A 27,907-nucleotide genomic window follows, 5' to 3' on the forward strand; every position below is an offset into this window, starting at 1 on the left:
ATGATTCTTGGCTGAATTGTTCATCACTATACTTTGATGCTTACCAGACAGTGAATTTCTAATCCCACCATTCCTTACATATTTATTAATTGGCTTTATTTATTTATTTATTTTTGAGACAGAGTCTCACTTCATCACCCAGGCTGGAGTGCGCTGGCACAATCTCGGCTCACTGCAACCTCTACCTCCCGGGTTCCAGCGATTCTCCTGCGTCAACCTCCAGAGTAGCTGGGATTACAGGGGCCCGCCACCATGCCCAGCTAATTTTTTTGTGTTTTTAGTAGAGATGGGGTTTCACCTTGTTGTCCAGGCTGGTCTTGAACTCCTGGCCTCAAGTGATCCGCCTGCTTTGGCCTCCCAAAGTGCTGGGATTACAGGTGTGAGCCATTGCTCCCGGCCTCATTAATTGGCTTTCTTTAGTAAGATAGTGCTTTTCCTTTGCTCTCATTTATTTGTGTCAGTTATGGACCGTGGATTCCTGTTTTATTTGATGGGGCTGCATCTGTACTACATTTTTTTATTTTGATGCACAAACTTATCAGATTTGGCCCATGGGAGCCCCTTCATGCCGGCTTCGAGTCCTTAGTACTGTGTCTCATCATTCTTTACATCCTGCCATACTTTCTGGTACAAAACATTTCAGGCTCATCTTGTACTTTCCCTGACCCAGCTCCCAGAATGAGCAGATTCTCCGAGGAGCCCTGGTTCTTTTCAGTGGAGAATGGTGTTCAGAAACCAAGATCTGGGTACCAGGAGTGCCCATGTCCCCAGCTGGGTGTCATCCACTCCCACTGAGCAGACAGAGCTGAGAAAGATCTGTCTGTATGCACACATGTGCTCGTGTCTACACACACATCACAGCTCCTTTCAGGTCTAGGTCCAGATCTATCTAACCGTGAGCACACATCGATAATTTCAGTTCTAACCCAATGCCTTTTTATAGCTTTTCTTTCTCCATGTTTCTAATTCCCTTTTGGAATAGTAAGAAGTCAGGCTGTGGGCCGGGCACAGTGGCTCACGCCTGTAATCCCAGCACTTTGGGAGGCTGAGGCAGGCGGATCACGAGGTCAGGAGATTGAAACCATCCTGGCTAACACGGTGAAACCCCATCTCTACTAAAAATACAAAAAATTAGCCAGGCGTGGTGGTGGGCGCAGCTACTCGGGAGGCTGAGGCAGGAGAATGGCGTGAACCCAGGAGGCGGAGCTTGCAGTGAGCCAAGAACGCGCCACTGCACTCCAGCCTGGGTGATCAAGCGAGACTCCATCTCAAAAAAAAAAAAAAAGAAGTCAGGCTGTGATTATTCTCAATGCATGTACTCACTGGTGCAGCTCCCTGTGTGCCAGGCAGTTCCTCTCAATCCTAACGGGAAGAAGAAAGCAGCCACTAATCTGTTTTTAAAATTATTTCTGTACTTTAGTAAATTAAATAGGAACAATTCTGTGGCCATGATAGAAAATTTGAGATAGTCCCAGCCTGTCTTTCTGTCCTGCTCAGTCAGTGTTTGTGTCAGTGTGGAGACAGGGGACAGTGAATTCCCACCAGCACCCACTGCCCCTGCTACGCCAGGCTCTGCCATTCCCTGTAGACTGGGCTCCTTTTCCTCATTGCCAGTGACAGGCGACCACCACCTATAGGCCTGGCCTCACCCAGACTCAAGAGCGAGTTTCTCTGTGAAGGACTTACACTAAAATTAGTCCTAGAGATTAGCAACCATTTCTTTCTTTCCTTCTTTCCTTCCTTCCTTCCTTTCTTCCTTCCTTCCGTCTTCCTTTCTTTCCTTTCCTTCCTTTCCTTTCCCTCCCTCCCTCCAACTTCCTTCCTTCCTTTCTCTTTTCCTTCCTTTCCCTCCCTCCCTCCATCTTCCTTCCTTCCTTCCTTCCTTCCTTCCTTCCTTCCTTCCTTCCTTCCTTCCTTCTCTCTCTCTCTCTCCCTTTCTTTCTTCCTTCTTTCTTTTTCTTTTCTTTCTTCTTCTTTTTTTTTTTTTTTCGAGATAGAGTCTCACTCTGTCACCCAGGCTGGAATGCAGTGGTGCAATCACAGCTCACTACAGCCTTGACTTCCTGGGCTCAGGTGATTCTCCCATCTCAGCCTCCTGAGTAGCTGCAACTACAGGCATGCACCACCATACCCAGCTGATTTTTTTATTTTTAGTAGAGACAGGGTTTCACCATGTTGCTCAGGCTGGTCTCAAACTCCTGGACTCAAGCAATCTGCCCACCTCAGCCTCCCAACGTGCTGGGATTGCAGGAACAGGCCACTGTGCCTGGCCGAGCAAGCATTTTCTTTTCTTTTCTTTTCTTTTTTTTTAGACGGAGTGTTGCTCTGTGACCCAGGCTGGAGTGCAATGGCACGATCACGACTCACTGCAACCTCTGCCTCCTGGGGTCAAGCGATTCTCCTGCCTCAGCCTCTGGAGTAGCTAGGACTATAGGCGCCCACCACCACGCCTGGCTAATTTTTTGTATTTTTAGTAGAGACAGGGTTTCACTGTGTTAGCCAGGATGGTCTTGATCTCCTGACCTTGTGATCCGCCTGCTTCAGCCTCCCAAAGTGCTGGGATTACAGGTGTGAGCCACCGCACCCAGCCTGAGCAGCCATTTTCAATCGTTATTGTTATCTTTAAGCACATGGCCCTGACCAGCACTTCTGGGGATAATTTTAAAGTTAAGACCTTAGGCCAAGTGCAGTGGCTCATGCCTGTAATCCCAGCACTTTGGGAGGCCAAGGCAGGAGGATTGCTTGAGCCCAGGAGTTCAAGATCAGCCTGGGCAACATAGTGAGACCCCATCTCTACATAAAATTTAAAAATTAGCCAGGCATGGTGGTATGTGCCTGTGGTCCCAGCAACTGAGGCTGAGACGGGAGGATCACTTGAGCCTGGGAGGTCGAGACTGTAGTGAGCTGTGATCACACCAGTGCGTGCCAGCCTGGGTGACAGAGTGAGACCGTCCTTAAATAATAAAAAACAGGCTGGGTGCAGTGGCTCACACTTGTAATCCCAGCACTTGGGAGGCCGAGGCGGGCAGATCACGAGGTCAGGAGTTTGAGACCAGCCTGGCCAACATAGTGAAACCCTGTCTCTACTAAAAATGCAAAAAATATTAGCTGAGCGTGGTAGCAGACGCCTGTAATCCCAGCTACTTGGGAGGCTGAGGCAGGAGAATTGCTTGAACCTGGGAGGCAGAGGTTGTAGTGAGCCGAGATCACGTCACTGCACTCCAGCCTGGGCGACAGTGAGAGACTCCGTCTCAAAAAAAAAAAATAAAATAAAATAATAATAATAATAATAATAAACTAAGTAAGACCGTGAAGCAGTAGGACAGTAGGCATGGATTTGAAAATAAGGAAGAAAACATATCAGCAGAATGCCATTGCCACTGGGGGGCTTGTGCGTTCCTTGGCTGTGTTTCTCCAGGTGCCTCTGTAGTAACACGCCTCCACCACCTCCCCTGGCTCCTAGGTGATGCAGCATCCTAATGAAGGCGCACTGGTGCTTGGCCTACACAGCAATGTGAAGGATGTCTCTGTGCCTGTGGCAGAAATAAAGATCTACTCCCTGTCCAGCCAGCCCATTGACCATGAAGGAATCAAATCCAAGCTCTCTGGTAAGATGCATGCAGCATCTGGAGACCCTACGAAGAGGGAGCCCATCCTGGGAAAGCTGAACAAGACAGTGCCCAAGATGTTCCTGGGCAAGAGACCTTTAGAGACCCCTGAAAGTAAAATGTGGCTTTGGCCCTGGCCCTCCCCTCCACCCTGGCTGTGTTTCCACCCAAAGAGAACCATTGATTCCAGCCCATCGAAGTCTCTTAGGTCAGATCTTCCCATTGCAAGGTTATCTTACTCGGGTGTCTGTTGCAGATCGTTCTCCTGATATTGACAATTATTCTGAGGAAGAGGAAGAGAGTTTCTCATCAGAACAGGAAGGCAGCGATGATCCATTGCATGGGCAGGTAACTTTCCGTGGTCCCTCACATGGCGTGTCCAAGAAGCTCCTGGGGTTTCCCACACTCATTCTGTCCCTGTACCCACTTAGGACTTGTTCTACGAAGACGAAGATCTCCGGAAAGTGAAGAAGACCCGGAGGAAACTAACTTCAACCTCTGCCATCACAAGGGTGAGCCTCAAAGGTCTGGGGAGTGGTTGGCTAAGATTTTCAGTCTGGGGGTAGGTTGGCAGCAGCATATTCAGGCCTAGTGGAGGCTTCTTAAAATCAACACAGGGTCATCCCTTCAACAATTCCGATGCACACTCTATATCCTCACCACCGCCCAATTAGACTCACTGTTGTTGGGAACCACAGTTACTGATAAGAGTGTTATATCCTTCGGGTTATCGTCAGATAGAAAAAAGGAGGAGAACCCTTCTTGTAGAATTCAGAACAGATAGTGGTCTGTCAGGGAACAGACCGCCTCCCACCCACTCCAGTGGCTGCTTCATGTCACATGCTGTCCTCTGCAAGGAGAAAGCCAGCTCCCTCTAGGAGTAGCACTAGTTTTAATCATGTGCTGAACTTATGCAGAGATAATAGGCTAGTTGTGGGGTGCTCCTATGACCCTGGGCTTGCTAAGCTTTAATTACATCAGATATCATTCCTGCCTTAACGGATCCATAACCTTGGAGAACAGGTGCCTTTTGATACTTTTCCTCCATAAGACTTCCTCAAGAGTCACTGTTTTGATGACATTTGAGTCCTGAACTGAGAAGCTAAAAACCTGAATTCCTAGGTGGTCTTTGACAGATTCTGGAGTGCCTGCATGAAGTGTGGGAGGGCCAGAAGTGCTGGGAGCATTTCCGAAGGGGAATTCACGGCTCCATTTCCCCAGAGGCATCCTGATTCTCCCCAGTGCAGAGCTAGCCTAGGGACCAACCCCCTGAGAGCCAAGATGCCCACCCCTTCAGGGATGAAACGGAGGCCAGATGCTGTCACCTCTTCCATCACACTGAGGTGTCACTGGACTTCAGGTAAATCCGTGAGACTGTGACCTGGATTTCCCATCCAGTCAGCAACTAGGGAGCGGGAGGACTTTTTCCTTGTCCTCAGGTATCCACCTCTTGATTGGTGCTCCAAATGCTCCCCATAAGGTATGTCACCAGTGCCCCAAATGCTTGACCTCCATTGCACTCTGGAAATAGGGAGTGGCGGTAGGATCTCTCTCTAGTCAGCCCCTGCTGCTGAGTCTTTCTTTTTCCTGCTCTGTAACCAGAAAGCGGCCCTATTTTCTTCCCAGCGGGTGCCCCCAGAGCTTCATAAGTCACCTCTTCCTATGTGGGGTCTCCTCCTTGTCATGACCCTGGCACACGACCGGAGTTCAGTGTTCCTGCTAATGTTCACTCCCCCTGAGGTGTTTTTTTAAGCTGCAGGCACTTTCCAGTTCTATCCCAGAGACTTAGTGACCTCCCTTAGTGCCTATCTCCTCTGTACATGCGCATTCTTCTCTCCCACCAAGAACACAGATGTATTTGACCTTCTCTGAACATGTCTCGTGCTGCTCTGTCACTGGGAGCTTGACTTTTTTTCTCTGCTGTGAATGTCCTTTCTGCCCTTTCTTTGAGCACCTGTCAGCCTCGCAAGTTCATTGTTTTCATCCCCAGATGGCGAGTCTGTCATTCAGGCAGGAAGTACATATAACCACAAGCTAAGCATCGTGCCCAGAGACAGAGAGATAAGGCCCAGTCCATGCCATCAAGTGCACAGCGTCTAGTGACACCACACATTTCAACAAATAATTACAGCCCAGTAGGACAGGTGCCATAAGACAGAGCTTTGCAATGACACCAAGGGACTGTGGCCACCTGTCCCAGGAGTGCCAGGACAGCTTCCCAGATGAGATGCTGAGAGATGGGTTTTTTGAAATAAAACTTCACCGAGTGGATTGGGGGAAAATTTTTATTCAAGGCAGAAGATACCCTGTATAAAGGCCCAGTACAGTGCTGTGGCTCACGCCTATAATCCCAGCACTTTAGGAAGCCGAGGCAGGCGCATCATGAGGTCAGGAGATCGAGACCATCCTGGCCAACATGGTGAAACCCTGTCTCTCCTAAAAATACAAAAATTAGCTTGGTGTGGTGGCACGTGCCTGTAATCCAAGCTACTCAGGAGGCTGAGGCAGGAGAGTCACTTGAACCAGGGAGGCAGAGGTTGCAGTGATCCGAGATCACCCCACTGCACTCCAGCCTGGCGACAGAGCAAGACTGTATCTCAAAAAAAAAAAAAAAAGGCCCAGTACAACAGCATGCAGTTTTTCCCAGGAACTCGAGGCAGTGAGTTTCCACTTGACTATGGGGTGTGAAGGGTCAAATAGAGAGATAAGGCTAGAAACAGGCAGACCCAGGCTTCGGACACGTACAGGCCTGACTGCTGAGCTCTGTTCAAGTAGTGGAGGCCAATGAAGACTTCTAGTCAGAGGGTAGCATGAGCAGGTTTGCACTCGGAAGGACCACTGTGGGCTGTGGAGGGAACAAGACCAGAAACAAGCGGGCAGGGTATGAGATGTCAGCTGAAGGCTGTTGCTATGATCCCAGAGAGGCGAGGAGAAAGGCCTGACTGGAAACAGTGGTGTCACAGATGGAAAAGGGAGGATCTGGGGTAGCTAGAATGGGCCTGCGGGGAGAACGAGGAGAGACTCCAGGTGTAGATGTGGGTTCAGGTGTGTTGGCGACATCAGTAAGAGGATCGGAGTGCAAAGAGAAGACGCTGCATTCCACCGTGGAGGTGGTAAGGCTGAGGTGCCCGCACTGTGCATGTGCACGTAGGAGTCAGCGGTGGGCACTGTGAATCCAAAGGGCAAGAGAAAGAGATGAGCTGGAGACCCATATTTGGGAGGTGTTGGGGTACAGGGGGGTGGAGGACCTGGGGATAGACATTCCTTCTCCCCGCAGCTGCACCCAAGGCCCAGGAGCTACACTGGAATTTGGCCTGTCTTCCTGACAGGCTTTGAGTGCCAAGGGCAGAGACCAAGTCCTCCAGTCTTCGTGTCCTCCCATAGCTTGTCATGAAAGTGGGCTCTGGTGGGTGTTTATTGACTTGAGTTGACCCCAAGTGGACGTTGCTGAGAACTATCGTGCGATTTGTCCCTACAGCAACCTAACATCAAACAGAAGTTTGTGGCCCTCCTGAAGCGGTTTAAAGTTTCAGATGAGGTATGGCCTCTTACTCCCAAGGTTAATGGTGAGTAGAATTCCCCGGGTTTCACCCAGTATCCCTGGAGTACACTCTATTGCCACTGAGTGTCAGGATTCCAGGATTAATATTCCTGCTCCCCGTGGCATACCTGGCAGAGCCCTAAGGGAGAGGGTAGCTAAGAAGGACTTAAGCGAGCGGAGGAGAGAAAGAGGCTATGCACACAACGCAGGACAGCACATCTACACCCGACCCTTGGTGATGCCCAAGCCTCTGGCGTGCAATACAGGGACAGACCCGGCGGATGCTGCTGCGGTTGTCACTTAATTTCCCCTCTTATCCCACGGGAACATCAGTGAGCAGCAGCTTGTGAGGTGGAAATGTCCTTGGTGGTCAGCCCTGGAATAACCAGGAATGGGCCGCTGAGAGAGGAGCAGTCTTTTCCCTGGGCTCCGGGAGGGGCCCGTTTCCACAGGCCTCTCAGTGGGCTAACAGGGATAAAGATGAAAATTATTGAGAGCGATTGCTTTGCCTTCCTGTGGGCTGTAAGGAGGGTAAGAAGAGCCCACACGGGCGTTGGGCCTTGGGATTCCTCAGCTGTCCCTCCTGGCACAGCTTCACAGTGTGGAGTGGTGGCAGGAACTTGGGGGGAAGGTGGCCTCACCATGTCCCCGCCCTCAGACTGGATCGTGGAAATGACGTGAAGGTTACTCCAGCCAGTGTGAAGCTCTGGCGTGTCCCTTAAGCAGGACTATAAGGGTGGCCCAAGAGAAAGGAGCTGCTCGTCGACCAAAATTGTTAATAGGGATGACCCTAAATTCAGAGACTCTTTTTTCCCTGCAGGTGGGCTTTGGGCTGGAGCATGTGTCCCGCGAGCAGATCCGGGAGGTGGAAGAGGACTTGGATGAATTGTATGACAGTCTGGAGATGTACAACCCCAGCGACAGTGGCCCTGAGATGGAGGAGACAGAAAGCATCCTCAGCACTCCAAAGCCCAAGCTCAAGTGAGCCCCCCTCTCTGTAGCTGGCCTCCGGACTCTCCTTCCTGGCCATAGCAGTCTCCTGGCCCCTCCCTCGCTGTCCCCTCTATTACCAGGGAATCTTGATCCTTCATCCTTTCTGAACCTCTGGCTCTCTTGGAGAAGGTCACTGTTTTGCCTCTCACTGAAAGAAGTCCTATAGGACTCTCAGGAAGTACCCCCTCTCCTGACCCACCCCGCCTCTTCACCCTGCACTTCCCTGCTCACCGGGCGTTCTGGACACCCGTAGCTTGTTGACCCGCCCTGAATGCCAGCTCCACTCAGCTCTCCCGGCGTGCTGTTCTGAGCCCTGGCAGCACTGACCCTGGCTGTGCTCTTCACCGCAGGCCTTTCTTTGAGGGGATGTCGCAGTCCAGCTCCCAGACGGAGATTGGCAGCCTCAACAGCAAGGGCAGCCTTGGAAAAGACACCACCAGCCCTGTGAGCGCGACCGCGGCTGCGGGACGGGGCGGGACCGTGGCATGTCAGGGCTTGGCGCTCCAGCCCTCTGCATCTCTGATCAGGGCTCATGTTGTGACCTTAGAAAAGTGGCCCCATTGGCTGGGCACGGTGGATCACGACTGTTACCCTAGCACTTTGGGAGGTGGAGTTGGGCAGATTATGAGGTCAAGAGATCGAGAGCATCCTGGCCAACATGGTGACACCCCATCTCTACTAAAAATACAAAAATTACCTGGGCCTGGTGGTGTGCACCTGTAGTCCCAGCTACTCAGGAGCCTGAGGCAGGAGAATCACTTGAAGCCAGGAGGCAGAGGTTGCAGCGAGCCAAGATTGAGCCACTGCACTCCAGCCTGGCGACAGAGCGAGACTCCCTCAAAAAAAAAAAAAAAAAAGAAAGAAAGAAAATGGCCTCATCTTGTTTCAGCCTCAGTTTTCCTCCCCTCAGTCTGGCTGGGAGCTTAGCTCTTTTGGGTCATTGCTGTGTCAGGCCGGGTTGTTCCTTTTGGTCTGTTTCTGCCATGGCCCAGAGACTTCCCTCTCAGAACACATACAGTCTCCCCCTCTGCTGGGCGCGGTGACTCAGATGTATAATCCCAGCCCTTTGGGAGGCCAAGGCGGGTGGATCACTTGAGCCCAGGAGTTCGAAACCAGCCTGGGCAACATGGCGAAAGCCCGTCTCTACGAAAAATGCAAAAGTTAGCCAGGCATGGTGGTGCACGTCTGTAGACCCAGCTACTCGGGAGGCTGAGGCAGGAGGATCCCTTGAGCCCAAGAGGCAGAGGCTGCGGTGAGCTGTGATCGCATCACTGCTCTCCAGCCTAGGTGACAGAACAAGACCTTATCTCAACAAACAAAAACCTCTCCCTTCATGTCTGTTCTGTGGTAGCTGAGAGTGTGGCATGGAGTGGGCGTTTGGCCAGTGGTGAGTGGCCCCGCACCAGGCTGGGGAAGGAGCAGGTATGGAGAGGAGGGGAGCCACTGAGATGTGCTCAGGAGGCCCTAGTAGGCTTTGTTGGGCCAAGAATCCATAGAGGGGAGCAGTGCCCCGAGAAAATTTATAATTCAGTCAAGAGGTTTCCATTTTTCCTGGTGAGCAAGGGGAAAAGGGGGCATGTACTGTAGCAGCCGGAGCCATGACCTGGGCCTTGCTCCACCCCTCCTAGAAAGGCCCTGCTCCCTCAGCAGATCACAGGCAGGGGTGGGTGTGAGCCTGAAGTGACCTCAGGCCCTAGGAAGCTGCTCTTCCTTCGTTTACAATGGAAGGCAAGTGAGCGTTGTCGCGATGTGAGTGCCCAGCTTAGGATTTGCCCTCCAAAGCCCAGTGTCTTTTCTGTAGATCAAAGAAACAAATCCTTTAAGTCCTCCTGTTCACCTGCTTTACTGGCAGATGAAGCCTAGTCATGGTTCACCAGGGGGAATACCAAACTCGCCCTGCAGATCGGTAGTAATTGTGCGGACATGATAGGAAACAGGAGAGGCCTCTACCGCTGAAAAGCACGGGTCTGAAAGGGCAGGTGCCTGTCCTGGAAATCACCTTCTCTTGGGGCATCCCCTGGCTGCCCTTCTGCCTGCTGCCACCAGGTGGGGCTCTCTCCCAGCTCACCGCTCTTCCTGCTTAGGACAGCGCCCCACGTGATGTTAGTGAGGCAATGAGTGGGAAACTGCAGCCCAAATAGACTCCTCCCTGGGAGAAACCCCAGGCCTGCCCCTGCAGACCCTGCACCCTAGACGCCGTTCCAGGCCGGGTTCATGGGGATCCAAGAACTGAGGAGACCTCGCTTTAAAAAAAAAAAAAACCCTTTCTAAATTTATTTTTTATTTTATTTTATTTGAGTTGGAGTTTCGCTCTTATCGCCCAGGCAGGAGTGCAATGGAGTGATCTCGGCTCACTGCAACCTGCACCTCCTGGGTGCCAGCGATTCTCCTGCCTCAGCCTCCCGAGTAGCTGGGACTGCAGGCGCGTGCCACCCACACCCGGCTAATTTTTGTATTTTTAGTAGAGATGGGGTTTCACCATGTTGGCCAGGCTGGTCTCAAACTCCTGACAGGTGATCCACCCGCCTCAGCTTCCCAAAGTGCTGGGATTAGAGGCTTGAGCCTCTGTGCCTGGCCTTTTTTTTTTTTTTTTTTTTTTTTTTTTTTTTTTTTTTTTTTTTTTTTTTTTTTTTTTGAGATAGGGTCTCGCTGTAGTCCCCAGGCTGGAGTGCAGTGTGTACCCAGCCACCTCACTTTCTTTAGTGTTAGTGTTTAGGACGTGGCTTGGAGCTGCTTCTCCTCACATGGAACTGCTGAATGGCCCTGCTGAATTGACACCATCCACGTGGGCAAACCCGACCCCTGGCCATGAGAGCCAAATTCCCTCTTAACTATATGGGGTGACTCTAGAAAGATACCTGGGAGCTGGCTGAGGGAGGACTCTTTCTCAGTGTTCCAGGAATGTAGAGCAAGTGCCCTAATGTAACAAAATGTAACTAAATTACTGAGACAGTGCCCCAAAAGCAGTAAGCAGAACACCTAACACTGTGGCTGTTCAATAAATGTTAGTTACCTGACTTATAAAACTTACAGAAAATACCTAGACACTCTGAGCCTCGATGCCTCATCTGTAGGGTTGTGGTGTCGGTATAGGAGCCCATTTGGCTCAAAAGCCAATTGAGGGCGGACACGGTGGCTCACACCTGTAATCCCAGCACTTTGGGAGGCCGAGGTGGGTGGATCACTTGAGGTCAGGAGTTCGAGACCAGCCTGGCCAACATGGCAAAACCCTGTTTCTACAAAAAATACAAAATTAGCCAGGCATGGTGGTGCACACCTGTAATCCCAGCTACTCGCGAGGCTGAGGCAGAGAATTGCTTGAACCTGGGAAGCAGAGGTTGCATTGAGCCAAGATTCCGCCGCTGCACTCCAGCCTGGGTAACAGAGCAAGACTCCATCTCAAAAAAAAAAAAAAAAAAAAAGCCAGTTGAGTGTCAGCCTTTATAATATGATGGCCTAAGGGCCCCTGTCAGAGCAAAAACACATTTGGCAAGCCCTACACAGGGTAGGGCTTCTGAGTTTGAGTCTTGACTCCACCACTCCACTGACTGTGATCTTGGGCATGTTACCACGCCTTTGCTTCCTCATCTACGAGGTACATGTTAAAGCTCATGCCTCCCAAGGTAGTGAGGAGATGAAACAGGATCATGCACATCAGACTGCCGCGTGGGGTGTGCCTGACTGACTGATTGCACACGGAGCACTGCTCATTGCTCACCGACTACTATTGCTTTTATTATTATAATTCCTTAGTGCCATTTCAGTTGTGGACTCCTAAAATTGATAGAATCTAGATGTCTTTTTAGTGAGTCCTTCAAATTCCGGTTCCCTTGGCCACGTTTCAGACTCACTTTGCTGGTTCTGTGCTGATATTTCTATTTTGAAGAGCCCCATATGTCTGGATGTGGGTGTGAAACTTTGGAATCCTTTGGTATGAAAGGCGCTTTGGGAACAGCAGAACAAGGCTGTGCTCTTAAATGGAGAACTTCTTCTGAATGGATTAGGAAAAACCACGAGATTGTGCACATGTAGGCAGGCGTGCACACACCACCTCAACTTGTGTCCTCTCTTCCCTGGTTTCCTAGCACTGTTATTTGTTTATTTTTCTTGATGTTGCTTTTTGTTCCCCACATTTTAGAGGATTCAGTTTATCGCTAGAACCAGAAAGAATTTCTGCTGATACAAATTATTCCAGTTGTTGAATTTTCCCAAGGCTTGAGCACACAATGGCAACATAATTTGGTTCTCCAAGCTGATAACAATGAGCCCTGACAGTGCTTCAGTTAGGGCAGCCACAGATGCAGACTTCCAGCCAGGACTGCCTGCTGCCAAGTCGCTATTTCCACAGCACTATAAATAATGGCATTAGAGCCTAGTCCTTCATGAAATGATAGCGTACACATTACCCACTCTTGCCCCCTTCTCTCTGACGCGGGCCTACACTCTTACCCTTCAGCAGCTGACATTGTCCATGAGCACAGTGGTGCAGACTTCTGGGACCTCTAGTGATGCCTCGTCCACATCCCATGCCAAACACTTGGTCAGACACAGCTGGAGTCCTGCTGGTGTTCCAGCATCTTTTGGGGGAAAAAGCCCTTTAGTGTTTATAGAAGCAGGAAGAGAAATGTGGTGAAGTTGGGAATTTGTCCCCAGGAGGATTGTCTGGGACATCTGGAAGAGCCAGTAAATAGCTAGCAGGTGTCCTCTAAGCCCAATCCAAGTTAAAGATATTATCAGGAGATGGATATGCTAATTACCTTGATTTAATCATTTCACAGTGTATCCATACATCAAAACATGTTGTATACTGTAAATATATACAATTTTTATTTGTCAATTATAGCTTAATAAAGCTGGGGGGGGAAGATCTTACTAAATGTTGCAGCTTTGACATGGAAGCAATGCTGTAGCTGTCATATGGCTTAACAACAAGGCGTGCTACTTCAAAACCTCCCAGCAGACCTGTGTTATCACCCAGTTCATTCTCTTTAAAACACATTTAATTAATTTGTCATATTGAGATCGAAAATGGAGTGAAATTATCTTTAGTCTCAGGTCTAACCAGAGCTTTTCTGTGATTCTAGATTCTATTAACGTTGGCCGAGGCTGGGCGTGGTGGCTCACACCTGTAATCCCAGCACTTTGGGAGGCTGAGGCAGGCGGATCACTTGAGGTCAGGAGTTCAAGACCAGCCTGGTCAATCGACATAGTAAAACCTGTTTCTGCTAAAAATACAAAAATTATGCAGGCATGGTGGCAGACGCTTGTAATCCCAGCTAATCAGGAAGCTGAGGCAGGAAAATCACTTGAACCCGGGAGGCAGAGGTTGCAGTGAGCCAAGATCACACCACTACACCCCAGCCTGGGCAATAGAGTGAGATTCAGTCTCAAAAAAACAACAGCAACAACAACATTGGCTGATCATATAGATAAGGTGAAAATGAGCTAGCTCTGCAATCTGGAAGCAACTTGTTCTGTGGCTGTGAGCCATTACACAAGCCAAACCGTCTGAAGATCTGGGGTCCCAGGGTCTGGCTCAGGCATGCTGAGTTAGTCCTGCAAATGGCCTGGAGCAGGGGTTCTCAACTGGGGATGATTTTGCCTCCCAGACATATGGCAATGATTGGAGACATTTTTGTTTGTCACAAATTAGGGAGTGGAGAGTTGCCACTACCAGCACCTAGTGAGTAGAGGCCAGGGATGCTGCCAGAGATCCCACAGTACACAGGACAGGCCCCCACAATAAAGAATGACCCAGCCCCAAATGTCAGTCGTGCCAAGGTGGAGGAACCCTGGTTTAGAGTGTGACATAGGGAGCCTGCTGTGGTGATCCTTGTTCCATAGTTTACCAGGTGACCCTGAACTTACTAGCCTGATGCTTCTCAGTATTATATGATTGACTCAGAGAAAGGACTTTGTGTCATTGGGAGGAAGTGGGATATCATTTATACTTTCTGCCTCTGTGGTTCCCTACAAGAAACAAAAAGATTCACTAAAGCCAGTACCTTCCCTGCATCTAAGACCTACAACCCACAAGTCACTGCTGGTGACTTTGAGTTTCTGTCTGCACAGCAAGAAGCAATATTAACAAATACGAAAATCTGGTTGTGTGTCTATATTTGCAAAGGAAATTTTTAATATTTATGAGAAATGCTAATAAGAGTTGGGGTCAAATGGAGAATTAATTTACACCTAAATGACTTAACATTGGGTGTCTTTCTGCTTAGTATATCCTGTTAGAGGGTTTTCTGGATGTTGCCACCAGGCAAAAAGCATTTGGCTACCATGGATGTCTTTAGTCTCAAAATCAAAGACCTGAACCTAGCATACTCCTTTCTCTGGCAAGCAAAGGAGGCCTCCCCTCTATGTCCTTCCTGGGCAAGGGTATTCACTGGATCCAGGGTCAAAGACTTCATGGATGCAATAGCAAAGCCATCTAAATTTTGAGCTTCTCTTGCCTAGTGACATCTCGTGGAGTCAGAATTTCTGGGTTCTGAATCTCCGTGTTATTGACTTGATGACAAAGATAACTGATCCCTCCAAAACCTGCTTTTCACAGAAATGTACCCCCCCCCACATAAGATAAAAGCCCTGAAGATTTTATGAGGTTTGAGGTTAAATGAAAGTATTTTAAGCTTCATAGGGACCTAGTAAAACAAATTAAAGTGGTAGTTATTTGGATCAGTGATAACTAATTCTTATAATTTTTGCAGATGGAATTGGCTGCTCTAGAAAAAGTTAAATCTACTTGGATTAAAAACCAAGATGACAGCTTGACTGAAACAGACACTCTGGTATGTATGGGTCAGTTTCCTGTTTCAGCTGTTTCAAATAGTGTTTGTCCCTTTAGAAATAAAGGCAGAAGGACCTTCAGGACCACCGTAGAAATTTCACCTAAATCTACAGGCTTATGAATGTCCTGCACTCTCTTTCTCCTGAAATCCTTACCCGTGGAATGCAACCTACTAGCTGGTGTAGACACCAGGTTGCTCTCAAACTTAGTATACCAGAAATGTCCTCATTCTGCCCTTTAATAAGAGCTGACCAAATGCTAGTTGGGGAAACTTCTCACCATCTGTCACCAGCGTTCTCCCTGGAAAATCATCCCTTCCTCATTGGATGTTGCTCTTTCCGTGGCCAGGCAACCCACAACATTCAGTCTCTGACTGGTACTGGTCCATGTTCTAAGAGGTGCTGGAGCTGCCCAGGAGTGCAGGCCTAAGCCCCGGTGAAGTGGAATTGAGTTGGTTGGGATGCCCAGTTTTTTTACAGGTCGAATTGCAGAAACATTTACTGTGCACCTGCTTGTGCTGGACACTGAAGATGCAAACATGAGCGAGCCACAGTTTGCATCCCCTGTACCTCTCTGTGGCCTCCACAGAGAGGTACAGGGGATGCAAACTGGGGAAGCGACATCTGAGCTGGGCTTTGCAGGTTACATCAAAGTTCATCCCGTGGGACCAGAGGCAGGACCCTTGTGGGGAAGGAGCAGAGAACTTTACAGAATGCCATCTAGGGACGAGCCTCACGGTGGGACCTGCTTGGAGTTGACTAGAATCTGTGAAAGAATTATTTTAGCCTTATGTTTTCTATAGTAAATAAGACTACATTAAAGATACTATATATTTAGGCTTGATTCAAGATTAATTTGAAACTCACTACCCTAACTTATATTTTCTAGTTCACCAGTAATCTGAATTATCCGGCTTCCACTGTGGCCCCACCGTAGTCCATGCTGCACATGGCAAGTACAGTGTAGCCTTTTCAAAATTAAATTCCAATTGTGTCACTTCCTGATTAAAACTCTTCAGTGACTGGCCAAATCTCAGCAATTTAATGTTGAGTGAGTAAAAGAAGCCGAATGCCAAAAAATGCACGCCATAGGATTCCAGTTCTGTGAAACTCACAAACAGGCAAACTAATCCATGAGGGTGATGTGAGCATACGTGTTACCCAGGGGAGATGGAGGGGCATAGGGAGCCCTCAGGAGTGCTGGAACGTTCTGTCTTGATCTGGTTAATGGTCACCTGGGGGCATATTTGCATAAAAATTAAAGTTGACTATTCTAGATTTGTGCTTCTTACTTTATAGAAGTTATGCCCTCAGTAAACATTTTGAAAACATAAAGTCCAGGCAGAGGCAGGGAAGTAGGCAGGTACGCGGCCTGCATTGGTAGCAGAGTCCTCCCTGAGGGCTGGAGCATTAGGGAGGTAGTGGGCCCAGGGAGGAGGCATGGGAGATTAATTTAGAAAGGTGGCCCAGGCTGGGTCATGGCAGGCCTCAAAGGCCCCACTAAAGAATCAGACTTGGCCAGGTGTGGTGGCTCACACCTGTAATCCCAGTACTTTTGGGAGACTGAGGCAGGCATATTGTTTGAGCCTAGGGATTCAAGACCAGCCCGGGCAACATGGAAAAACCCGTCTCTATAAAAAAAAAAAAAAAATAGTAATACAAAAAAATTAGCCAGGCATGCTGGCATGCACCTGTACTTGGAAGGCTGAGGTAAGATAACCACTTGAGCCCAGGAGTTCAAGGCTGCAGCGAGCTGAGACCATGCCACTGCACTCCAGGCTGTGCAAGAGAGCAAGACCCTGTCTAAAAAAATTTAAAAGGATGTCAGGAATTAGGCTGGGGGCGGTGGCTCATGCCTGTAACCTCGCACTTTGGGAGGCCGAGGCGGGCGGATCACGAGGTCAGGAGATCGAGACCATCCTGGCTAACACGTCTCTACTAAAAATACAAAAAATTAGCCAGGCGTGGTGGCGGGTGCCTGTAGTCCCAGCTACTCAGGAGGCTGAGGCAGGAGAATGGCGTGAACCCGGGAGGCAGAGCTTGCAATGAGCTGAGATCACGCCACTGCACTCCAGCCTGGGTGACAGAGCAAGACTCCGTCTCAAAAGTAAATAAAATAAATAAATAAATAAATAAAATAAAATAAAAAAAGGATGTCGGGAATTCGAGACCAGCCTGACCAACATGGAGAAACCCCGTCTCTACTAAAAAATAAATACAAAATTAGCCAGGTATGGTGGCACATGCTTGTAATCCCAGCTAGTCAGGAGGCTGAAGCAGGAGAATTGCTTGAACTTGGGAGGCAGAGGTTGCGGTGAGCCAAGGTTGCGCTAAGATTGCGCCACTGCACTCCAACCTAGGCAACAAGAGTGAAAGTCATCTCAAAAAAAAAAAAAAAAAGTGATCTGAGGAAAGGCAAAGGCCTGGGCTCAGAAGGTGGGATAGAGAGGGTGGATGTGAGAGTGTGGCCAGAGTGGGGACAGACAGTGGTGGCATGGGGACGAGGAAGGAAGGGAGAATCTCAACGGAGATGCAGGTGGCTTTGGCCAAGGTAAGGAATGGGGCTATGGCCCTCCCTGGTCTTCTAGACCAGATAAGGTCCGGTCAGGGCACCAGGGAGATGCATCTAGGGGTCCCCTCTTCACTCCTGGAGACAGCAGATCATCAGTCCAATCTTCGTGTGCCAGCAGGTCATTTGTAACTGGTTATTTACTGGATTGCAGCATATGGTGCCCATATGGGGTGTATTCGTCACCCGTGAACAGTGGCGATTTTCCTTCGGCTGAGGCAGGGGCTTTAGGACCACTTGCTTTTGGGAAAAGAGAATGAGTAACTCTCTCCTCAGGATGGTGATGGGGCCTGGTCAGTCCAAGGAGGCTCCTGGGTGGTCACTGAGTGGGAGGTCATCTTCACTGTTTCCTCTCCTCCGTGGTAGGAAATCACTGACCAGGACATGTTTGGAGATGCCAGCACGAGTCTGGTTGTGCCGGAGAAAGTCAAAACTCCCATGAAGTCCAGCAAAACAGATCTCCAGGGCTCTGCCTCCCCCAGGTACTGCAGATGGAAAGGAAGCAGAGGGTACAGCCTGCAGCTGTGCTTAGCGTGGGCTTCGGAGCTGAGGGAAAGCGGGGCTGGCAGCAGCTTTGGGGTTGGAGGGGCTATTTCACCACCCTTTTTCCACCTCCCTGGCAGCAAAGTGGAGGGGGTGCACACACCCCGGCAGAAGAGGAGCACGCCCCTGAAGGAGCGGCAGCTCTCCAAGCCCCTAAGTGAGAGGACCAACAGTTCCGACAGCGAGCGCTCCCCAGATCTGGGCCACAGCACGCAGGTACTTCTGGGTGCCCCCAAAACACCAGGACCCTCTGAGATTCCCTGAACTTCAGGCTCTGTTTTGTTGGCTTCCTTGGACAGTTAGTTGGAGAGAAGAGGAATACTTGGAAATGCTCTGAACAAAAACTCTTGAAGAAAGACTAAATTAGAGAGGTCTCCTATATTCCTTGCTTACTGCCAGCGTGGAACTGGCTTCCACGCTGACCTCTGGGGCGCAGGTAGGGGAGCCAGAAACGCAGTGCGGTCCTGGCCTGTCATGGCTGTGAGTGTCGATTCCACACCACCAGTGTCTCTGCCTTCATCAGACATCAGTCTGGAGATTGTGCCGTGAATCCGCTGTTGCAGAGGACAGCAGCCTCTGGATCTCATGGGACACCCTGACCTGAGCTCCCGACCTGAGTATTGCTATGGTTGGTCATCGTGCTTTCAAGCCGGGAAGCCAACAGTGTTAAACTGTTTCAATGGAAGGACCTGAGAGTGGGCTGGAGAAGAAGTCAGAAGAACTGGTCCTCGGGAATTGTGTTCTCCTTTTGAAGGCCTGTGGTGTCAGAGATCTGGGACAGGGATTTTCCCAGCACACATTACACAGTTCCAGTTCTGCTAGGGTTAAACAGCCAGCCTGTTTATTCCCCTGATAACTTATCAAGTGCATTGTCAGTGTGGCCTCCTGAGCTCCATGCTATTACATGGCTGAAAATGAACTTGAGACTAGAATAGCCCAGTGCCTGGGGTGAGGTATTGTCCTTCTTGTTAATCACTGCTCCTGAAATACCTTTTGTTCCCTCAGACAGCAGGTCCCCACACAGCACTCGCTGCCACTCTCATTATTTCTCTCCCTATTGCCCTCGTTTCTGTTTCTCTGAGCACCTGGTGGCTGCCCTCTGCCTCTCCCTTCCTGGTTCTTACACTGCTGCTCCTCCTGCCACCCACACCGTTTCCCATCCGCGAGGCTTGCTGCACCTCCATCCTCTCCACCTGCCCTGGCAGGACAACCACTGTGGCTTTGTTCCTCATCTCCACGTGTCCTCTAGGGACTCGCTTTGCTGCTTCTTTCTCCTCCTTTCCATCTTGGTCTGGCCAGTGGGAGACTGAGTCTCCCTCCCAAAGTCCTCGTATCTGTTCTGTCTAACACCCCTGCTCCAGAGACTCCCCATGCACCAATCCAGCAGCCCTGTCCTCAGGCTCCCTGGGGCCTCCCTAACAAGAGACACTTTCTTTTGTTCCTGCAGATTCCAAGAAAGGTGGTGTATGACCAGCTGAATCAGATCCTGGTGTCAGATGCAGCCCTCCCAGAAAATGTCATCCTGGTGAACACCACTGACTGGCAGGGCCAGGTAAGTGCTGAAACTGCGAGGCCATGTGGGGTCCTGGAGGGCAGGCGATGCCCGGTTGCATTGTCAGTGTGGCCTCCATGCTATTGGGTGGGGAGGTGGGAAACTCACCCCCCCATCCGCCCCTGCCTGCTCTGAACTGAGCCCAGAACTCTGAGTTCTAGTCCAACTTCTGTCATTGTCCAACTTGCAGGATCTTAAATAACTAAGTTTGCTGCACCTCAGCTTCCTCATATGTTAAAAAACAAACAAAAAGCAACAGTAATTCCTCCAGGGCACCACATGCATCAGGCAGCATAGCGGAACGGAGGCCCCTGGAGAAGCACCTGGCTGTAACCTCCGGGGCTGCCCTGTGAAGGCAGGTCAGCAGGGCAGAGCATCCCTGCATGCTCCCTCACCGCTGTCCACCTGGCCTAGACACTGGTGCCGGGGACACCTGGAGTGTCCTAGCATGTGAAACCCCCTAAGGCTTCCCATCTCTCACACTCTGCGTGTCTCGTGGGTCGGCCCCACCCTCTCCTTACTGGCAGTCCGGAGACCTGGCTGCCTTTGCCCAGCTTCGGTCTGAACTGCAGAGGACAGGGGCCCTGCAGCTCAGTCTGGGTCTCGCTTGCCTCTTGGCCCTAGTGAAGGAGTGGTGTGTTCTCACCTGTGTCCCTGCTCTCCTCCCTCCCCATCCCAGTATGTGGCTGAGCTGCTCCAGGACCAGCGGAAGCCTGTGGTGTGCACCTGCTCCACTGTGGAGGTCCAGGCTGTGCTGTCCGCCCTGCTCACCCGGATCCAGCGCTAGTAAGGGCTCTGGTCTCCCTTCTCCTGCCCTTAGAGATTCCCTCTGACCTCATCTTCCTACCCTGAATTCTAAGCAATGATAGACCCTCCCGGCCTCATCAGACCAAGAATCTGCAGAGGGGCGTATATGTTTAGGGGGGTGGCGGCAGCAGGCTGTAGGGCTCGAGGCCCCTGCAGACCCCAGAGGATCGGGGGTGGAAATATCAATTCCTGTGCTCCCTGCCTCCCTGCCTGGACTCCCACCATGCCTTGACTTGCTTCATCCTCTTAAACCCATGATGAAGGAGAGGACACACAGGTTTTAAAAAGATCTTTTATTCCTTCCATCTGCAACATGCTGCTAGACACTGAAGAGTCAGTGCTTTCCCCACCCTCAGGGCCTTCTTAAAAGGCCCAAGTCCCTTGCCCTTGTGAAAGAGAACTATGGATTCCAGGCCTGGGGGCACGCACTCTGCGGGCATCCCAGGCACACTGCTGAGTCCTACATTAGCCTCAGCTATTCTGTCTGCTTCATGGGCAGTGCCCTCTGACCCTGGATTTTTCTCTTGATTGTGAAAGCACTGTGGCTTATTCCCTGTATGATCCTCTCTGTTTTATTTTGTGGATTGGTTTGCTTTTCCCCTGTGGGTTGTTGAGATCACAGAAAGTCAGCTCTGGGCCTCCCCCTGGGCAGGATCCTGGCACCCCCTGAGCACTCCTATGACGCTCCCCTTCCTCCCCAGCTGCAACTGCAACTCTTCCATGCCGAGGCCCGTGAAGGTGGCTGCTGTGGGAGGCCAGAGCTACCTGAGCTCCATCCTCAGGTTCTTTGTCAAGTCCCTGGCCAACAAGACCTCCGACTGGCTTGGCTATATGCGCTTCCTCATCATCCCCCTCGGTAAAGACGGGAGGCACCAGGAGGGCGTTGGGCATGATGGTTCCGTAGACAGATGCCTCATCTGGAACAGGACGGTGGCATTGGGGCCTAGGAAGGGACAGTCAAGGAGACCAAGGCCGTGGCCAGGGACAGCTGCTCCCACACTGTCTCATCTCCTGATGAATTCACCACCTCTGGTTTTCCATCTACCAGGTTCTCACCCTGTGGCCAAATACTTGGGGTCAGTCGACAGTAAATACAGTAGTTCCTTCCTGGATTCTGGTTGGAGAGATCTGTTCAGTCGCTCGGAGCCACCAGTGTCAGGTAATGGCCCCACGTAAGGAGCTTACTCCCACCCCCGGGGTCCACAGGTGCCAGCCTGGCTGCAGAAGGAGGCTGAGGTCATGCTGCTTTCCTCCCTGCAGCTCTCACCTTCCCAGTCACTCTGCCCATTCATTTTTCCATTAGTGTTTATTAAGCGGAGGCTCACTGTGCACAGCCCCTCCACTCTGCCAGTTTTCAGCCTCTGCTATTTGCTCTGCTCCTGTTCATCTGGAAGGAACGAGGGCCATGCTGGCATAGTGGCCAGGGCATCTCTAGTTGTAGAGATGAAATACAAGGAGCAGAGAATAGCAGTCGAGTGACAAAGCAGTCACTTGATAAATGAATAACACCACACCAACCAGGTGCTTTCTTGAATATCAAATAAAGGTGTCAGGGGTCAAGGGTATGGTGGCTCACACCTGTAATCCCAGCACTTTAGGAGGCCAAGGTGGGTGGATCACTTGAGCCCAGGAGTTCAAGACCAGCCTGGGCAACATAGCAAGACCCTGTCTCTACAAAAATACAAAAACTAGCTGGGCATGGTGGTGTGTGCCTGTAGTCCCAGCTACTTGGGAGGCTGAGGTGGGAGAATTGCTTGAGACCAGAAGGTTGAGGCTGCAGTGTGATCATGCCACTGCCCTCCAGCCGGGGCAGCGGAGTGAAACTCTGTCTCAAAAATAAAATAAAAATAAAAAAATAAAGGTGGCAGGGATCAGAATGAGGTTGAGCTCTTCCAGGCTCAGAGGTAGTGAGGGCCTGGCGCAGCTGAGAAGGAGGTGATGGCAAAGGTCCGTGGGGTGAGGCTCCTCCAGGCCACCAGACGGGTATGTGCAAGGACAGGCAGGAGCAAGTGGACATGAGAAGAAGGGTGTGGGTGGCCCAAGAAAGAGCAGGGCTTCAAGGAACTGCAAAGATTGGAAGGGAGAGGACCATCCTTGGGCTCATGATTCCTTCAAACCAGAAGGACCGTAGAGTCCCATCCTTCACTCAACTCCTAGAGTCTGACGGGTTTCAGGAAGGGAGCCCTCTCCGAGAGGGTCTGCAGGTTTGCCAGCTGAAGTCAGTAGGCAGTTAGTGATCTCTTGGCTTTTCTGCAGAGCAACTGGACGTGGCAGGGCGGGTGATGCAGTACGTCAACGGGGCAGCCACGACACACCAGCTTCCTGTGGCCGAAGCCATGCTGACTTGCCGCCATAAGTTGTAAGTTTGACTTTGAGGGGTTTCTTAAAAATAGGTTGGGTGGGTTAGAGGAATCTTAAGTCTTCCTTGCTTTTTCACATTTTCCTTCTCCACATGCTATATTCCTTCATAGGAACCCAAAAGGATATGAGTGGTTTTTACCACCACCTCCCCAGCACTCCTTCCTTGCCCAGGGCCTCCCACCCATAGGAGCCTGAGTTCATCAGTTTCCTTTCCTGCCCTTCAGTATAAAGCAGCCCATCCTCGTAGCTGGAACTCAGACGTGGGAAGCAGGGAGTGTAGCTTACATGATCAGGTTATTTGCCCTCATTTTGTGAGCTCCACATGCACAGCAAGTCCCAGACCTTCCCCATGCTGCCCCAGGATGTGATGAGCAGAGGCAGCCCAGCATCCTGGACTCTGCTGCAGCCACAGTGAAATAGGAAAGGCCCATTCCCCAGCACTCTCCTACTAACTATGAAGCTCTCCTGTGTCTCCCAACAGCCCTGATGAAGACTCCTATCAGAAGTTTATTCCCTTCATTGGCGTGAGTACTGACTCCCTCTGCTTCGCACCTGACCCGTTCTCCTGGTCTTCCTGTTCCCCCTTACACAGGAAAACAAAAGATTCATCTAGAACAGTGGTTCTCCAAACACTGGAGATTTTGCCTCCAGGGACTACCTGGCAGTGTCTGGAGATGTGTTTGGTTGTTATACTGGGGGTATCCAGTGGGTGGAGGCCAGGGATGCCACTGGTCATCCTCCAGTGCACAGGAGGTCCCACAGCAGAGAATGGCTTGGCCCCAAGTGTCAGTAGTGCAGAGGTGGAGAAACTCTGGGCCGAGACGTGGATTGGGCTGTCCCTTTTAGTGTCCGCCTTTTCCAAATCATGAACTGTTCCTGGGTCCCTCACTGGTGTCTCCTGTTTATTACACCAGGCCCTGACCTCGCTGCCTTCACCCAGGGAGTGATGTCCAGACGTGGCTCACGGGAAAGGGAGCTGCTTTGGCAGTAGTGGAAGGCAGCATTCAGAAAAGTCTGAAAACAGATACTTCTGTCTTCATGGTTGGATAGGCCACTGAGAGGAAGGCTTTCTTCTTTCCTTTTCTATTTAGCCAAGGAGAAATCTCTATACTAGTAAACTTTGAAAGTCAAGGAAGAACCCCGTGGATGTCTCATGGCAGGTGCACTGCCGGCTGTCTGTTCATCAGCAGCTGGGCCACAGGCTCAGCCTGACCTAGGGAGGGGTCTGGGGGAGCTGTGCAGCCCTGCCAGAGGCCGGAGCATGGCACCGGAGCAGGACTGAAAACTCTGATTTCCACTTACAAGAGCTTTGCATTTCCCTTCCAAACCAGCTTCTATCTTTTTTTATTTTTTATTTTTTTATGAGATGGAGTCTGACTCTGTTGTCCATGCTGGAGTGCAATGGCACAATCTCAGCTCACTGCAACCTTTGCCTCCTGGGTTCAAGTGATCCTCCTGCCTCAGCCTCCTGAGTAGCTGGGACCATAGGTACATGCCACCACGCCTGGCAAATTTTTTTTTTTTTTTTTTGAGACAGAGTCTCACTCTCTTGCCAGGCTGGAATGCAGTGGCATGATCTCAACTCACTGCAACCTCTGCCTCCCAGGTTCAAGTGATTCTTCTGCCTCAGCCTCCCGAGTAGCTGGGATTACAGGCGCGTGCCACCACACCCAGCTAATTTTTGTATTTCTAGTAGAGATGGGGTTTCACCATGTTGGCCAGGATGGTCTCGATCTCTTGACCTCGTGATCCGGCTGCCTTGACCTCCCAAAGTGCTGGGATTACAGGCGTGAGCCACCGTGCACAGCACACCCAGGTACTTTTTGTATTTTTTTGCTGAGATGGCATTTCGCCATGGTGCCCAGGCTGATCTCAAACTCTTGGACTCAAGAGATCCACCTGCCTCGGCCTCCCAAAGTGCTGGGATTACAGGCCTGAGCCACTGTGCCTGGCCAGCTTGTATCTTTTTTTGTAATTTCCCTGAGGCTCCCTCATAGCTTGTAGACAGGGAGGGGCTCATGTGGATGAGGGGGCCTAGCTCCCTGCTCTCCCTGCTCTCTGCACATCCAAGATGTGGATGTCTTGAGTGATCTCAGGAGACATCTGAGCTGGGGAAATCCAGCAGCCCCTTCTCATGCCTTGCAGAGCCTCCTGTCCTGCAGTCTAGCCAGTCCCCGGTTAGCCCCTGGGCTGCTCCCATAGCCACATTACAGGCCCCAAGACCATGGCCCATAGCCGTGGCTGGTGGTTTGACACATCTTCGTGGAGCTGTGAGTTGCTGCTCACTCAGGCCTCGCAACTGAAAGAGAGAGAGAGATAACAAATTTAAAACAAATTAAAAACCAAAAGAGCTAGCAACCTCATCAAATGCCAGGTGAACAAGGGGAGAAGGGGAGTTGTATCCAGGAAGCCCCAGAGTGGCAATTTGTTCCTCTCCGGGAATCAAAAGAAGGGAGCATAGAGAATCGGGACAGACTTCAGCGAACACAGCGTTGCTGTAGCGGCAGCCTCCAGGCAACCACCTGCAGGCCTGTGTGGTAGACTTCGCCCCACCAGGGTCCAGCCCTCTGGACTCCCAGCCCAGCTGCCTCTTTGCCTGGGACTGGGCCCAGGTGATAGGGCCCAGGACTTTACCTGTCACTTCAGACCACAGCCTGGATGCTCACCTAGTCTGTGGCTGTGTTCTTTTCTAGCCACTGGATGGCCCAGGCTGTCCTTTCCAGAATTCTCTATGGAGAATTGAAAATTCATAAGGAATCCCCCCACCCCCATTCAGTACACCTCCAGATTCCAGGAAGACCAGAGAGGAGAGGGCTGGTGTCCACACCTTAGCACGTCCACTTGGCCTTTAGACTCTCCCACCTGGCAGAGACAGAGCCATCTTCCTAGGCCCTCTGCCCATAGGACCTTAGAGAAACGACATCAGGACATCACAGTGGTTCCTGCCTTCAGCCCTTTATCCCCAGAGAAGAGCTGCAAAGTCTCACATGCCCCACCTCATTGTTGCAACTGGGTTTTGTTTTGTTTTGTTTCTACAGCTGGGCTGCTCCAGATTTGCAAAGATTCTTTTATTTACTTATTTATTTATTTAATGTATTTATTTATTTTGAGATAGAGTCTTGCTCTGTCGCCCAGGCTGGAGTGCAGTGGCGCGATCTCAGCTCACTGCAACCTCCGCCTCCCGGGTTCAAGCAATTCTCCTGCCTCAGCCTCCCAAAGTGCTGGGATTACAGGCGTGAGCCACCACACCCGGCCCAGATTTGCAAAGTTTTTAAAGCCAACAATAAAATAATGTGTAGTGATGGCTCTTGTGCCACCCGTCTGTTTCTGGTTGGATCAGAACATGCCTGCTTTAACAGGAGGATCTAATGAGTGCCTCTTCTCTCCTTGCAGGTGGTGAAGGTGGGTCTGGTTGAAGACTCTCCCTCCACAGCAGGTGAGCCTGGGGCTCCCTTGTTCTGTGGAGTAAGGCTGGTGCCCTCCCTGTCTTCCCTCTAGTCCAGCAGGCCAAAAGTTAAGCTCTGGATGCCCTGAGGGAAGTCAGAGCTTGAGCAGGAAGCCTGTGGGCACCCTCACTCCCCTGCTGCAGTGGTGGCTGGGGGAGGTGGGAGGAGCCTGGGGCCAAAGGAGAAAAGCAGGCCACGGGATGGGAGGAACCCCAGCTCCTTGCCACTACCAAGTCAGGGATAGCTTCCTCTGGCCAACTGTGTTTGTCGTTTGTCCCCTGACAGGCGATGGGGACGATTCTCCTGTGGTCAGCCTTACTGTGCCCTCCACGTCACCACCCTCCAGCTCGGGCCTGAGCCGAGACGCCACGGCCACCCCTCCCTCCTCCCCATCCATGAGCAGCGCCCTGGCCATCGTGGGGTAAGGCTCCTGCCCGTACCTGTCCTGCCATGCCCTCCATCAGGCCCACCCGGCTGATTACAGTGACAGGCACATGGGCTTAGAAGGTAACCACAGGAAGCCGGGCATGGTAGTGCACACCTGTGGTCCTAGCTACTCAGGCTGAGGCAAGAGGATTGCTTGAGCCCAGGAGTTTGAGGCTGGGCAGTGAGCCATGACTGCGCCACTGCACTGTAGCCTGTGTGACAGCAAGACCCTGTCTCTCAAAAAAAAAAACCCAAAACACTGAAGTTAGAATTCAGAGACATATCACTAGCTGGCCTGGTCACTGGTCATGGGAGGACACTTTCTGCCCTGTTTCACAGTATTGGGTTGAATGAGACAATGTTGGCAGAGAGGCCTGTAAAGTGCTGTGCAAGTGTCTTGTTATGGGACCTCCCAGGTGTTGTTATGGGACCTCCCAGCATGGCACTTGGGAAATAAAACACGTGGGTTTGAGTGGTTCTGTCTTGTCTCTCCACTGCCTTAGCTTAGACAAGTTACTGAACTTCAATTTCATCTAATGAAGAGAGGTGAAGTGGCCACCTCACAGGACTGTGGAGCAGGTTACATAAGAACATGGAAACTGGGCCTCATCCTGTAGTTCCAGCCATTCCGGAGGCCAAGGCTGGAGGATCGCTTGAGCCCAGGAGTTCAAAGCTAGGCCTGGGCCACGTAGTGACGTGGATTGGGCTGTCCTTTCTAGTGTCCTCCTTTTTTCTTCTTTTTTAGGGACGTGGATTGTCTCCTTTGGTGACAGTCAGAGGGCCTCTCTAAAGGAAACAATCCACGTCTCTAAAAAAGAAGAGAAAAAGAACATGTGTGTCAGCGCCTGGCACAGTGAAGCGGCCCTGCTGAGGCGCTAGAGCTGGAGCCGGAGCGGGAACAAGCAGCGGAGCTTGGGTTCAGGCTGAATCTCTGAGACCACTGGAAGCGGTGATATAGCAGGAGGCCGTGTCTTTAGGATCTCAAGTATCTACAGCTTAGATCAAGGGTCCAGGAGCAAGGGGCAGAGAGAGGGTGGAGGGGTGGGCTCCTGACAAGAAGGCTGAGGTGAGGAGAGCAGGCGTGGTCGGCGCTGGGAAGGATCAGCCTGCCTTCCCTTCCCCCATTTCGCTGCCTTCCACCTTCACCTCTTCCCTTTCCTTGTAGCAACAGCGAGGATGGCATTGGCCGGTGGCTTCCCCCAAAGTGCCAGTAATGTGTTGGGTGGCACGAGGTCTGCCCCAGAGCTAGAATCCCAGTCCCTGGTCTCC

The 27,907-nt window shown here is 51.0% G+C and overlaps 1 protein-coding gene across 2 annotated transcripts in view; it reads left to right on the forward strand.

Moving 5' to 3' along the window:
- Positions 1-27,907, forward strand: part of PACS1 (phosphofurin acidic cluster sorting protein 1) — a 161,455-nt gene that overhangs the window by 129,351 nt on the left and 4,197 nt on the right. For both annotated transcript variants that reach the window (XM_030811248.1, XM_030811249.1), the window contains exons 5-21: positions 3,464-3,608; positions 3,865-3,956; positions 4,040-4,120; positions 7,087-7,146; positions 7,970-8,130; positions 8,493-8,586; positions 14,856-14,936; positions 17,870-17,985; positions 18,127-18,262; positions 19,494-19,598; positions 20,278-20,384; positions 21,107-21,261; positions 21,454-21,564; positions 22,662-22,764; positions 23,248-23,290; positions 26,160-26,202; positions 26,498-26,633. In XM_030811248.1, the coding sequence (XP_030667108.1) occupies positions 3,464-3,608; positions 3,865-3,956; positions 4,040-4,120; positions 7,087-7,146; positions 7,970-8,130; positions 8,493-8,586; positions 14,856-14,936; positions 17,870-17,985; positions 18,127-18,262; positions 19,494-19,598; positions 20,278-20,384; positions 21,107-21,261; positions 21,454-21,564; positions 22,662-22,764; positions 23,248-23,290; positions 26,160-26,202; positions 26,498-26,633 (1,769 nt within the window). The remainder of the gene's footprint in view (positions 1-3,463; positions 3,609-3,864; positions 3,957-4,039; positions 4,121-7,086; positions 7,147-7,969; positions 8,131-8,492; positions 8,587-14,855; positions 14,937-17,869; positions 17,986-18,126; positions 18,263-19,493; positions 19,599-20,277; positions 20,385-21,106; positions 21,262-21,453; positions 21,565-22,661; positions 22,765-23,247; positions 23,291-26,159; positions 26,203-26,497; positions 26,634-27,907) is intronic.

This window comes from Nomascus leucogenys, chromosome 4, assembly GCF_006542625.1.
Source record: "Nomascus leucogenys isolate Asia chromosome 4, Asia_NLE_v1, whole genome shotgun sequence".
In the NCBI taxonomy this organism is placed as follows: domain Eukaryota; kingdom Metazoa; phylum Chordata; class Mammalia; order Primates; family Hylobatidae; genus Nomascus; species Nomascus leucogenys.